Source organism: Balaenoptera physalus (assembly GCF_965194825.1).
Source record: "Balaenoptera physalus genome assembly, chromosome: 2".
In the NCBI taxonomy this organism is placed as follows: Eukaryota; Metazoa; Chordata; class Mammalia; order Artiodactyla; family Balaenopteridae; genus Balaenoptera; species Balaenoptera physalus.
In genome coordinates, this window is record NC_138883.1 from 101,781,782 (window position 1) to 101,796,215 (window position 14,434).

The 14,434-nt window shown below is 38.9% G+C and overlaps 1 protein-coding gene across 10 annotated transcripts in view; it reads left to right on the forward strand.

Annotated features, from left to right (window-relative positions):
* The window catches only part of TEX9 (testis expressed 9), a 229,949-nt gene that overhangs the window by 189,522 nt on the left and 25,993 nt on the right, over positions 1 to 14,434 (forward strand). For all 10 annotated transcript variants that reach the window (XM_082447324.1, XM_082447329.1, XM_082447328.1 and 7 more), the window contains one exon: positions 5,287 to 5,421. In XM_082447324.1, coding sequence (XP_082303450.1) covers positions 5,287 to 5,421 — 135 coding nt within the window. The remainder of the gene's footprint in view (positions 1 to 5,286; positions 5,422 to 14,434) is intronic.

Here is a 14,434-nt window from a genome sequence, read left to right on the forward strand (position 1 = left end):
TTTACAGTGCATTTTTGTGTTACGTGTTTATTATTTCTTCATGGCCGGAAGACTTAACCTCACTTTTGTTTTGATTTTTGGTCAGTTAAAGTTATTGCTGCACTCCACAAGTTTCTCTGACCATGGATTTGTCATATTAACACTCTTATTAACATCAGTAACTCACCTTTTTAAAAAAAAAGTCTGCCCTCTTGTTATCTTGCTCCAGGTAAAATTGATCTCTGTGTCATTTCCTAAAGCTGCTTTGTTCTTTTCTGCTTTCATAGTAAAAACTCTTCAAAAGCATTTTCTCACCTTCTTCATTTCCTTATATTGTAAAGAAAGCTTTTTTCATTTTTGCCTGTATTTATCCTGCAAAATCATGATATGAATGTACCTTATCTTTGTTTAATATTATATATCTATCATATACATATAAGAGTTGTATATTCTCATTTTTATATATTTTATTACATAGCTCTACCCCTTCCCCCATATTCTTTATTTCCTTCTTCTCCAGCTTAGGTTCCATGGTACACAACTTAATTATCCATTGAATATATTCTTAATTTCCCTGCCAATGTAGTGTGTGGCAAAACCCAACCTAATTTCCCCCATACTGCTTGTCTATATGGCTGGATAAAAATACACAGCCAAGTGGATTGGTCCTACTTTAACTTATTTACAAATATCAAGTGTAATGCTATTTTCCTCTCGTACTTTCTGAGAAGGTAGTCCCCTCTCCCACTTTCAGAGGTGATTATTAAACAGGTTATTTTTTCTCCTCATGTTTCCAATACCTCTTCCAACATTACCATTCTCAGTTCACAACTTCCCCCTATTTTACTAAGAAAACAGTAAATTTTACATCAGTCTCTTGGCCTTTGTACCCATCTACTCTTCTTTCCCCATCATTACCATGGATTACTATCTCTTCTGTCTAAAGCTGGTCACCTCACTGTGCACTGGATCCCATAGTCTGTCTTACTCAAGGACTTTGCTCCTACAATTATCCTGTTTTCCATTCTCTTGCAAAAATCAAATTTACTCTATGAAATTATTTGCATTAGCATACAAACATGCCATAGGATCTCCAATATATATATTTTAAAACCTCCACAGATCTCATATGTACCTCTGGCCCTGTATCATTACTGTCCTTTATAGCAAAGCTTCTTAAAATAGTTGCCTCTACTCAATTTTTCTATTCCTCATTTGCCATTCTCTTGAAACTACAACATTTAGGCTTCTGTCTCTACTCTGCCTCTGAAACCATTCTTAACAAGGTCACTAGTAATCCACATTGCCAGTTCTAGTCAGTTATTATTCCTCATAGTAATTTATATCTCAGCAATACTTGAAATAGTTGATTTCTCCCTCCTTGAAACACTTGATTTGGCTTCTGGAGCATCACACTTGTAATTTTCTTCCTTGTTTTCCTGACCTTTCTATGTTGGAGTGTCCAAGGTTCAGTCCTTGGCTCTCTTCTGTCTACATCCAATTCTGAGGTGCACTCATTCATTTCCATGGTTTTACGTACCATCAATATGTTGATCACTCTCACATTTCTGCTTCTTGCTCAGATCTTTCTTTGAGCTCCAGACTCTTATTAACATCTTGCTTCCCACTTGATATCAGTACTTGGTATGTTAAACATCCTGTCTCCTAAAGGGGGAGCTCTTGCTTCCCTGCTCTCTGCAGACCTTCTCCTTTTCTCCCTCTCAGTAAAAACATTGAGTTATTTAGGCCAAAATCCAAGAGTCATCTTGATCCTTTTCTTTCCTCACACCATCATCCAATCCATCAACAAGTCCTGCCAATTCTGTCTTCAGAATACATGGAATTAACTACTTGTCAAAAACTCATTACTCCTACCCAAGCCCAAGCTACTGTGTTTCACTTATACTATTCTAATGACCTCCTAGATTTCCTACACTCAGTAGCAATACCACAGTAGCTAGAGTACAGTTGACCCTTGAACAGCTTGGGGTCTAGGGGTGCCGATCCTCTGAACAATCTAAAATCCCCATATAATTTATAGTTGGCCCTCTGTATCCCCAGTTCCTATGTACCTGTGGTTCCACATCTGCAGATTCAACCAACTGTGGATCGTGTTATTACTGTAGTATTTACTATTGAAAAATTTCTGCATGTAAGTGGACCCACATAGTTGAAACCCATGTTGGGTCAACTGCAATCCTTAAAAAAACTTAGGATAACACACACACACACACACACACACACACACACACACACACACACACACACCGACTAAAAACCCTCCAGAGACTTCCCATGTCATTCAGAATAAAATCCAAACTATGAGGCAGGGTTTACAAGGTCCACCTAAGGTCACCCTGGGTGTTTCTGCAATCTCGAGACCTAACACTGCCTGTGTCACTGAGCTGAAGCCACACTGACCACATAGGTGATCTTTGAATATATTAAATGCATTCCAGCCTCAGGGTCTTTGTCTTCTTTGTTCCTCCAGATCTATACATGAATCATTCCCTCATTTGGAAGCCTTTCCCTAACGACTGTATTTTAAATAATTATGTCCCTCCCCCATTGCTCTGTCCTCTTTTTTTTTCCTTCTTCCTTTTTTTTGGAGTGGGTGGTGGTGCTGCACTGCACGGCTTGTGGGATCTTAGTTCCCTGACTAGGGATCGAACCAAGCCCAGCAGTGGAAGCACGGAGTCCTAACCACTGGACCACCAGGGAATTCCCTACTCAGTTCTCGTACCCTTTCTTTTTCTTCATAGCCCTTATCACTGTCATATGTTACATACAAGTGTGTATGTATGTATGTGTTTATCATCTGTCTCTTCCTCTAGAGTGCAAGCTTTACTAGAGGAGAACTTTGGTTAATTGTCATGTGCCCATCATGTAGAATAGTACCTGGCAACGTAGTAAGTGCCCGATAAATGTGTTGAATAAGTAAAACCTATTAGGCATAGATATTACTACTCCCAATTTCAGATGTAGAAACTGAATCTACCACAGCTGGCAGGTTTTTTGATTCCAAATTTATTGCTTTTTGAACCTCAGCCACTTGTTTCTAGAACCTTATCTGATCGTTTATTTGTCCTCATCTGATTTCTCCTCATCAGAAATACTATGGTTGTTTTTGTTACTCTTTAAGCATTTGCTACATTTGTTTTGTACTGTTACTGATGCATACCTCTTTCTTGCACTGTCCCAGTACCTTATGAATGCTTTGAAAATTATGGGAGAATCACAAATTATTTCTTCTTAGATCTCTTAGTATTTGAGTTTTAAACTTAGACTTGATTTTCTTTAAGCTATCCAGCTTTTTCTTTTAAAACTAATGTGAAATTCAGGATTTGAGATTTTTCATAAAAATTTTCTCCAGCAACCTGTAAACTTCTTAATTTGGGAGGTAATAATAGATTTGCTTTAGGAGAGAGTTTTCATCCTAAAAATACTCAGTATTGGTATCTTGTCTGCACTTTGTAAAAAGTACTTAAGTATGATTGAAAACAGAAGTGTTTTCAAGTTTTTGATAAGATTATCCCTTTCTTAATGGATTTTCTCGTATAGGAAAATTTTATTTCCTACTTTACTATTCTTCTGACTATCCTTTTTCTTTTTCACTTTTCCCAAGAAGTGGGGCAATATTGATTCAGCAGTAGAGGAATATCATGTGGTAAAGAAAGGTTTTCGTTTTTCTGTGAATTAGGTTACAGAGTCACTAGCAGGAAAGAGAAGGGCAAAGATTCATTTCCACATTCTTATGAGAAGAGGCTGAAATGAGGCAGCAAGAATTGTGCCTTGGTAGCTAATGAGAGTCTCTGCCTCTTCCGTGTGAACAGTGAGAGAAATCAGGCTGCTCTTAGTGTAGCTACCACCCACGAAGCTGTGAAGAAGGCTGGTGAGAGCAGATGGTATCCAGGCACAGTTTGATTTGTGTAGAAACCTGCATAAAGAGCAGCATGTGTTTTGTTTTGTTTTGTTTTCCCCTTAATTACTCAGAGCCAGGGAGATCAGTGTTCAAAGAAAACATAGTGATACAGCCAGGAGAAAAAATTGTAAAAGAAGAAAACAGACAACTACGTTGGTAACTGCATCATTTCAATTCCATGATATTTACTGAGAGTGTCTGCTTTGTATAATGCTCTGTACCAGGCATTGTAAGACATGCAAAGAAGAGTGAGTTAAGTATTAAAAAATAAATTCAGTTCAGTAAACATGTCATTAGTGCCTTTTATATGCTGCTGAAGTGCTGGGAATATAGAAATTAAAGTAGTTCTATCCTTAAGGAGCTTACAATATAGTGGGGGAAATGAAGTAAATGGATAGTTTCGGTTGCACACAAGCAGGTTCTATGATATACGTATATCAAGATGCTATAGAAGCTCTGAAGAAAGGGTACTTAATTCACCCTGGGAGTATAGTGAGGAAGACAGGGCGGGAAGGCTTCTGGGAGAAGGTAAAACCCTAGTGTACAGCCCTGAGTCTTGAAGGATGAATAGTTAGTTGTTAGCCAGGTAAAAATGAGGGGTAGGGAGAGATTAGGGCACAAGGAAGAGTATGAGCAAAGGGTCGGAGGCAAGAAATATCATGGCTGTTTGGGAGAGATCCAAGCAAGTACTGCTCTTATAGCTGAAGGTAACATTTGTGGGAGAAGATGAGATTATGGTACCAGATTGTGATGGAGTTTGGAGCTTATCCTATATGTTCATGTTCCTTCCTGTGTGGCCTGTAGACTCTGCAACAGCAACTCTTAGAATATTTGCAGAAATGCAGGTCTAAACCCACACCAAGATATGGAAAATATCCGTAGAATCTGTTGTTTTTGCTCAGAATTGGGATTTTCCTATATGGCTAATGTACAACAGAATGCTCTGTATTTAACAAATATTTTTTTAAGTGATATATTTCATCAGGTTTACCCAAACACAGTATTTATGAGAGAATTTATGTCGTACATTGGTGTTTTGGGAGGTTCCCAAGAGAAGAACTATGATTATAAAATGTCATTTATAAAGTAAATGTAGAAGACATGTATACTGACTCTTGGGATCAATAAAAAGGCAGAAAATTCCAAACAAAAAACAACTTGGAAGCCTAATTTGTGACTACATCTTTAAGGATATATTTTCCTAAAACCAATTCAGAGTGAGAATTCCCTGAGACCTCTGTCACTCAGTGTTCAGTCTCTGGCCCTGTGTGTGTGTATACAGTTTAGGAGAAAGCAAGGAATATGGAAATGGAAAATGTTTCAGAATAATAGAAGGAACTTATGATATGTTTATAAATATTCTACATATCTCTCTTACTGTACAGGAATTAGAGAATAAAAGAAGACTACAAAAACAAGCTGCCGCTAGTCAAAGTGCCATGGAAGTTCGCTTGAATAGAGCTCTAGAAGAAGCAGAAAAGTATAAACTGGAGTTAAATAAACTAAAGCAAAATAACAAGGTATGGAAAAACTGAATAATTTGGGTAGTGATCACCTTTGGTATCTTTCTCTTTTATGCAAGACTCAAAAGTGATAGTTTTTAAATTATAATTCTTGATGTCATGGTGAACACACCTCTTTTCAGAAGAAATACCCTTATTAGCAATATGTACATTTCCAATAAGTTAGAATTATATTGCTTGGACTAGTGCCATACTTGGGTGATAGCACAATTCTGGAGAATTCATTCTTTTTTTTCATCCAACAGATCTTTATTGTGTGCCCATCTTATATGCCAGACACCTTTCTAATCTCTGGGAATAAATAAATGGTGGAAAAAACTCTGTTTTGAATCTCAAGTCTGTTCTATCCCTCTCTGAGCCTCAATTTTCTAATATATAATGCAAGGGGCTATTGTACAGGGCAGTGGTTCTCAAACTTGAGCACATATCAGAATCACCTGGAAGGTTTATTTAAACATAGATTCCTGGGTCCCACCCACAGATTTTCTTATTCAGTAGATTTGGGGTGAGATGTGAGAATGTGCAGGTTTTTTTGTTTTTTGTTTTTTTAAATTTTTATTGGAGTGTAGTTGATTTACAATGTTGTGTTAGTTTCTGCTGTACAGCGAAGTGAATCAGTTATACGTATATATATACCCATTCTTTTTTAGATTCTCTTCCCATATAGGCCATTACAGAGAATTGAGTAGAGTTCCCTGTGCTATACAGTAGTGTGTGTATGTCAATTCCAATCTTCCAGTTTATCCCTCCCCCCTTACCCTCTGGTAACCATGTTTGTTTTCTAGATCTGTGACTCTATTTCTGTTTTGTAGATAAGTTCATTTGTACCCTTTTCTTAGATTCCACATATAAGCAATATCATATGATATTTGTCTTTCTCTGTTTGACTTACTTCACTCACTATGATGATCTCTAGGTCCATCCATGTTGCTGCAAATGGCACTATATTGTTCTTTTTTATGGCTGAGTAATATTCCATTGTGTGTGTACACATATATATGTATACACACCACATCTTCTTTATCCATTCCGCTGTTGATGGACATTTAGGTTGCTTCCATGTCCTGGCTATTGTAAATAGTGCTGCAATGAACATTGGGGTGCATGTATCTTTTCGAAATATGGTTTTCTTCAGATATGTGCCCAGGAGTGGGATTGCTGGATCATATAGTACCTCAATTTTTAGTTTTTTAAGGAACCTCCATACTGTTCTCCATAGTGGCTGTACCAATTTACACTACCACCAATGACGTAGGAGGGTTCCCTTTTCTCCACACCCTCTCCAACATTTATTGTTGTTGTTGTTGTTTTTTAACTTCTTTATTGGAGTATAATTGCTTTACAATGGTGTGTTAGTTTCTGCTTTATAACAAAGTGAATCAGTTATACATATACATATGTTCCCATATCTCTTCCTTCTTGCATCTCCCTCCCTCCCACCCTCCTTTTCCCACCCCTCTACATGGTCACAAACCACCGAGCTGACCTCCCTGTGCTATGCGGCTGCTTCCCACTAGCTATCTATTTTACGTTTGCTAGTGTATATATGTCCATGCCACTCTCTCACTTTGTCCCAGATTACCCTTCCCCCTCCCCATATCCACAAGTCCATTCTCTAGTAGGTCTGCATCTTTATTCCCATCTTGCCCCTAGGTTCTTCTGACCATTTTCTTATTTTTTTTCTTTAGATTCCATATATATGTGTTAGCATATGGTATTTGTTTTTCTCTTTCTGACTTACTTCACTCTGTATGACAGACTCTAGGTCCATCCACCTCACTACAAATAACTCAATTTCCTTTCTTTTTATGGCAGAGTAACATTCAATTGTATATGTGTGCCACATCTTCTTTATCCGTTCATCTGTCGATGGACACTTAGGTTGCTTCCATGTTCTGGCTATTGTAAATAGAGCTGCAATGAACATTTTGGTACATGACTCTTTTTGAATTATGGTTTTCTCAGGGTATATGCCCAGTAGTGGGATTGCTGGGTCATATGGTAGTTCTATTTTTACTTTTTTAAGGACCCTCCATACTGTTCTCCATAGTGGCTATATCAATTTACATTCCCACCAACAGTGCAAGAGGGTTCCCTTTTCTCCACACTCTCTCCAGCATTTATTGTTTGTAGATTTTTTGATGATGACCATTCTGATGGGTGTGAGATGATATCTCATTGTAGTTTTGATTTTCATTTCTCTAATGATTAATGATGTTGAGCATTCTTTCACGTGTTTGTTGGCAATCTGTATATCTTCTTTGGAGAAATGTCTATTTAGGTCTTCTGCCCATTTTTGGATTGGGTTGTTTGTTTTTTTAATATTGAGCTGCATGAGTTGCTGTATGTTTTGGAGATTAATCCTTTGTCAGTTGCTTCATTTGCAAATACTTTCTCCCATTCTGAGGGTTGTCTTTTCGTCTTGTTTATGGTTTCCTTTGCTGTACAAAAGCTTTTAAGTTTCATTACGTCCTATTTGTTTATTTTTGTTTTTATTTCCATTTTTCTAGGAGGTGGGTCAAAAAGGATCTTGCGGTGATTTATGTCATAGAGTGTTCTGCCTATGTTTTCCTCTAAGAGTTTGATAGTGTCTGGCCTTACATTTAGGTCTTTAATCCATTTTGAGTTTATTTTTGTGTATGGTGTCAGGGAGTGTTCTAATTTCATACTTTTACATGTAGCTGTCCAGTTTTCCCATCACCACTTATTGAAGAGGCTGTCTTTTCTCCACTGTATATGCTTGCCTCCTTTATCAAAGATAAGGTGACCATATGTGCATGGGTTTATCTCTAGGCTTTCTATCCTGTTCCATTGATCTATATTTCTGTTTTTGTGCCAGTACCATACTGTCTTGATTACTGTAGCTTTGTAGTATAGTCTGAAGTCAGGGAGCCTGATTCCTCCAGCTCCATTTTTCATTCTCAAGATTGCTTTGGCTATTAGGGATCTTTTGTGTTTCCATACAAATTGTGAAATTTTTTGTTCCAGTTCTGTGAAAAATGCCAGTGGTAGTTTGATAAGGATTGCATTGAATCTGTAGATTGCTTTAGGTAGTAGAGTCATTTTCACAATGTTGATTCTTCAAATACAAGAACATGGTATATCTCTCCATCTATTTGTATCATCTTTAATTTCTTTCATCAGTGTCTTATAATTTTCTGCATACAGGTCTTTTGTCTCCGTAGGTAGGTTTACTCCTAGATATTTTATTCTTTTTGTTGCAGTGGTAAATGGGAGTGTTTTCTTAATTTCACTTTCAAATTTTTCATCATTAGTGTATAGGAATGCAAGAGATTTCTGTGCATTAACTTTGTATCCTGCTACTATACCAAATTCATTGATTAGCTCTAGTAGTTTTCTGGTAGCATCTTTAGAGTTCTCAATGTATAGTATCATGTCATCTGCAAACAGTGACAGCTTTACTTCTTCTTTTCCGATTTGGATTCCTTTTATTTCTTTTTCTTCTCTGATTCCTGTGGCTAAAACTTCCAAAACTATGTTGAATAATAGTGGTGAGAGTGGGCAACCTTGTCTTGTTCCTGATCTTAGTGGAAATGGTTTCAGTTTTTCACCATTGAGGACGATATTGGCTGTGGGTTTGTCATATATGGCTTTTATTATGTTGAGAAAAGTTCCCTCTATGCCTACTTTCTGCAGGGTTTTTATCATAAATGAGTGTTGAATTTGGCGAAGGCTTTCTCTGCATCTATTGAGATGATCATATGGTTTTTCTCCTTCAATTTGTTAATATGGTGTATCACGTTGATTGATTTGCATATATTGAAGAATCCTTGCATTCCTGGAATAAACCCCACTTGATCATGGTGTATGATCCTTTTAATGTGCTGTTGGATTCTGTTTGCTAGTATTTTGTTGAGGATTTTTGCATCTATGTTCATCAGTGATATTGGCTTGTAGTTTTCTTTCTTTGTGACATCTTTGTCTGCTTTTGGTATCAGGGTGATGGTGGCCTCGTAGAATGAGTTTGGGAGTGTTCCTCCCTCTGCTATATTTTGGAAAAGTTTGAGAAGGATAGGTGTTAGCTCTTCTCTAAATGTTTGATAGAATTCGCCTGTGAAGCCATCTGGTCCTGGGCTTTTGTTTGTTGGAAGAGTTTTAATCACAGTTTCAATTTCAGTGCTTGTGATTGGTCTGTTTCTATTTTCTATTTCTTCCTGGGGCAGTCTCAGCAGGTTGTGCATTCCTAAGAATTTGTCCATTTCTTCCAGGTTGTCTGTCCATTTTATTGGCATAGAGTTGCTTGTAGTAATTTCTCATGATCCTTTGTATTTTTGCAGTGTCAGTTGTTACTTCTCCTTTTTCATTTCTAATTCTATTGATTTGAGTCTTCTCCCTTTTTTTCTTGATGAGTCTGGCTAAAGGTTTATCAATTTTGTTTATCTTCTCAAAGAACCAGCTTTTACTTTTATTGATCTTTGCTATCGTTTCCTTCTTTTTTTTTTCTTTTATTTCAGATCTGATCTTTATGATTTCTTTCCTTCTGCTAACTTTGGGGTCTTTTGGTTCTTCTTTCTCTAATTGCTTTAGGTGCAAGGTTAGGTTGTTAATTTGAGATGTTTCCTGTTTCTTAAGGTAGAATTGTATTGCTATAAACTTCCCTCTTAGAACTGCTTTTGCTGCATCCCATAGGTTTTGGGTCGTCGTGTCTCCATTGTCATTTGTTTCTAGGTAGTTTTTGATTTCCCCTTTGATTTCTTCAGTGATCACTCGGTTATTAAGTAGTGTATTGTTTAGCCTCCCTGTGTTTGTATTTTTTACAGATCTTTTCCTGTAATTGATATCTAGCCTCATAGCGTTGTGGTCGGAAAAGATACTTGATACGATTTCAATTTTCTTAAATTTACCAAGGCTTGATTTGTGACCCAAGATATGATCTATCCTGGAGAATGTTCCATGAGCACTTGAGAAAAAAGTGTATTCTGTTGTTTTTGGGTGGAATGTCCTGTAAATATCAATTAAGTCCATCTTGTTTAATGTATCATTTAAAACTTGTGTTTCCTTATTTATTTTCATTTTGGATGATCTGTCCATTGGTGTAAGTGGGGTGTTAAAGTCCCCTACTATGATTGTGTTGCTGTCAATTTCCCCTTTTATGGCTGTTAGTATTTGCCTTATGTATTGAGGTGCTCCTATGTTGGGTGCATAAATATTTACAATTGTTATACCTTCCTCTTGGATCGATCCCTTGATCATTATATAGTGTCCTTCTTTGTCTCTTGTAATAGTCTTTATTTTAAAGTCTATTTTGTCTGATATGAGAATTGCTACTCCAGCTTTCTTTTGATTTCCATTTGCATGGAATATCTTTTTCCATCCCCTCACTTTCAGTCTGTATGTGTCTCTAGGTCTGAAGTGGGTCTCTTGTAGACAGCATATATACGGGTCTTGTTTTTGTATCCATTCAGCCAGTCTGTGTCTTTTGGTGGAAGCATTTAATCCATTTACATTTAAGGTAATTATCGATATGTATGTTCCTATTCCCATTTTCTTAAATGTTTTGGGTTTGTTATTGTAGGTGTTTTTCTTGTCTTGTGTTTCTTGCCTAGAGTAGTTCCTTTAGCATTTGTTGTAAAGCTGGTTTGGTGGTGCTGAACTCTCTCAGCTTTTGCTTGTCTGTAAAGGTTTTAATTTCTCCATCAAATCTGAATGAGATCCTTGCTGGGTAGATTAATCTTGGTTGTAGGTTTTTCTCCTTCATCACTTTAAATATGTCCTGCCACTCCCTTCTGGCTTGCAGAGTTTCTGCTGAAAGATCAGCTGTTAACCTTATGGGGATTCCCTTGTGTGTTATTTGTTGTTTTTCCCTTGCTGCTTTTAATATGTTTTCTTTGTATTTAATTTTTCATAGTTTGATTAATATGTGTCTTGGCGTGTTTCTCCTTGGATTTATCCTGTATGGGACTCTCTGTGCTTCCAGGACTTGATTAACTATTTCCTTTCCCATATTAGGGAAGTTTTCAACTATAATCTCTTCAAATATTTTCTCAGTCCCTTTCTTTTTCTCTTCTACTTCTGGGACCCCTATAATTCGAATGTTGATGCATTTAATGTTCTCCCAGAGGTCTCTGAGACTGTCCTCAGTTCTTTTCATTCTTTTTTCTTTAGTCCGCTCTGCAGTAGTTATTTCCACTATTTTATCTTCCAGGTCACTTATCCATTCTTCTGCCTCAGTTATTCTGCTATTGATCCCATCTAGAGCATTTTTAATTTCATTTATTGTGTTGTTCATCGTTGCTTGTTTCCTCTTTAGTTCTTCTAGGTCCTTGTTAAATGTTTCTTGCATTTTCTCTCTTCTATTTCCAAGATTTTGGATCATCCTTACTATCATTATTCTGAATTCTTTTTCAGGTAGACTGCCTATTTCCTGTTCATTTGTTAGATCTGGTGTGTTTTGACCCTGCTCCTTCATCTGCTGTGTGTTTTTCTGTCTTCTCATTTTGCTTATCTTAGTGTGTTTGGGTTCTCCTTTTCGCAGCCTGCAGGTTCGTAGTTCCTGTTGTTTTTGGTGTCTTTCCCCAGTGGCTAAGGTTGGTTCAGAGGGTTGTGTAGGCTTCCTGGTGGAGGGAACTAGTGCCTGTGTTCTGGTGGATGAGGCTGGATCTTGTCTTTCTGGTGGGCAGGTCCACGTCTGGTGGTGTGTTTTGGGGTGTCTGTGGCCTTATTATGATTTTAGGCAGCCTCTCTGCTAATGGATGGGGCTGTGTTCCTGTCTTGCTAGTTGTTTGGCATAGGGTGTCCAGCACTGTAGCTTGCTGGTCGTTGAGTGAAGCTGGGTCTTGGTGTTGAGTGGAGATCTCTGGGAGATTTTCACCGTTTGATAGTACGTGGAGCTGGGAGGTCTCTTGTGGACCAGTGTCCTGAACTTGGCCCTCCCACCTCAGAGGCACAGCACTGACTCCTGGCTGGAGCACCAAGAGCCTTTCATCCACACAGCTCAGAATAAAAGGGAGAAAAAATAGAAAGAAAGAAAGTAGATAAAATAAAATAAAGTTATTAAATAAAGAATAATTATTAAGAAAAAAATTTTAAGTAAAAAAACAAAAACAAAAAATGGACAGACAGAACCCTAGGACAAATGGTGAAAGCAAAGCTATACTGACAAAATCTCACACAGAAGCATACACATACACACTCACCAAAAGAGGAAAAGGGGAAAAAATAATATATCTTGCTCCCAGAGTCCACCTCCTCAATTTTGGATGATTCGTTGTCTATTCAGGTGTTCCACAGATGCAGGGTACATTTAGTTGATTGTGGAGATTTAATCCACTGTTCCTGAGGCTGTTGGGAGAGATTTCCCTTTCTCTTCTTTGTTCACACAGCTCCCAGGGATCAGCTTTGGATTTGGACCCGCCTCTGCGTGTAGGTCGCCTGAGGGTGTCTCTTCCCCTCCCAGACAGGACAGGGTTAAAGGAGCAGCTGATTTGGCGGCTCTGGCTCACTCAGGCCGGGGGGAGGGAGGGGTACGGATGCAGGGCGAGCCTCCGGCCGCAGAGGCCGGCATGACGTTTCACCAGCCTGATGCACACCGTGCGTTCTCCCAGGGCAGTTGTCCCTGGATCGCGGGACCCTGGCAGTGGCGGGCTGCACAGGCTCCCAGGAGGGGTGGTGTTAATAGTGACCTGTGCTTGCACACAGGCTTCTTGGTGGCTGCAGCAGCAGCCTTAGCGTCTCATGCCCGTCTCTGGGGTACGCACTGATAGCCACGGCTCATGCGCATCTCTGGGAGCTCCTTTAAGCAGTGCTCTTAATCCCCTCTCCTCGCGCACCAGGAAACAAAGAGGCAAGAAAAAGTCTCTTGCCTCTTTGGCAGGTCCAGACTTTTTACCGGACTCCCGGCTAGCTGTGGTGCACTAGCCGCCTTCAGGCTGTGTTCACACCGCCAACCCCAGTCCTCTCCCTGCGATCCTACCAAAGCCCGAGCCTCAGCTCCCAGCCCCCGTCCGCCCCGGCAGGTGAGCATACAAGCCTCTCGGGCTGGTGAGTGCTGCTCGGCACCGATCCTCTGTGCGGTAATCTCTCCACTTTGCCCTCCGCACCCCTGTTGCTGCGCTCTCCTCCGTGGCTCCGAAGCTCCCCACCTCCGCCACCCGCAGTCTCCACCCGCGAAGGGGCTTCCTAGTGTGTGGAAACCTTTCCTCCTTCACAGCTCCCTCCCACTGGTGCAGGTCCCTTCCCTATTCTTTTGTCTCTGTTTTTTCTTTTTTCTTTTGCCCTACCCAGGTGCGTGGGGAGTTTCTTGCCTTTTGGGAGGTGTGAGTTCTTCTGCCAGTGTTCAGTGGGTGTTCTATAGGAGCAGTTCCATGTGTAGATGTATTTCTGATGTATCTGTGCAGAGGAAGGTGATCTCCATGTCTTACTCTTCTGCCATCTTCTCAAATCCCAACATTTATTGTTTGTAGACTTTTTGATGATGGCCATTCTGACTGGTGTGAGGTGATACCTCATTGTAGTTTTGATTTGTATTTCTCTAATAATTAGTGATGTTGAGCATCTTTTCATGTGCCTCTGGGCCATCTGTATGTCTTCTTTGGAGAAATGTCTATTTAGATCTTCCACCCATTTTTTGATTGGGTTGTTTGGTTTTTTGATATTGAGCTCCATGAGCTGTTTGTATATTTTGGAGATTAATCCCTTGTCAGTTGCTTCATTGGCAAATATTTTCTCCCATTCTGAGGGTTGTCTTTTTGTTTTGTTTATGGTTTCCTTTGCTGTGCAAAAGCTTTTAATTTTAACTAGGTCCCATTTATTTATTTTTGTTTTTATTTTCATTACTCTTGGAGGTGGATTGAAAAAGATCTTGCTACGATTTATGTCAGAGAGTGTTCTGCCTGTGTTTTCCTTCTAAGAGTTTTTATAGTATCTGCCTTACATTTATGTCTTTAATCCATTTTGAGTTTATTTTTGTGTATGGTGTTAGGGAGTGTTCTAATTTCATTCTTTAACATGTACCTGTCCAGTTTTACCAGCACCACTTACTGAAGAGACT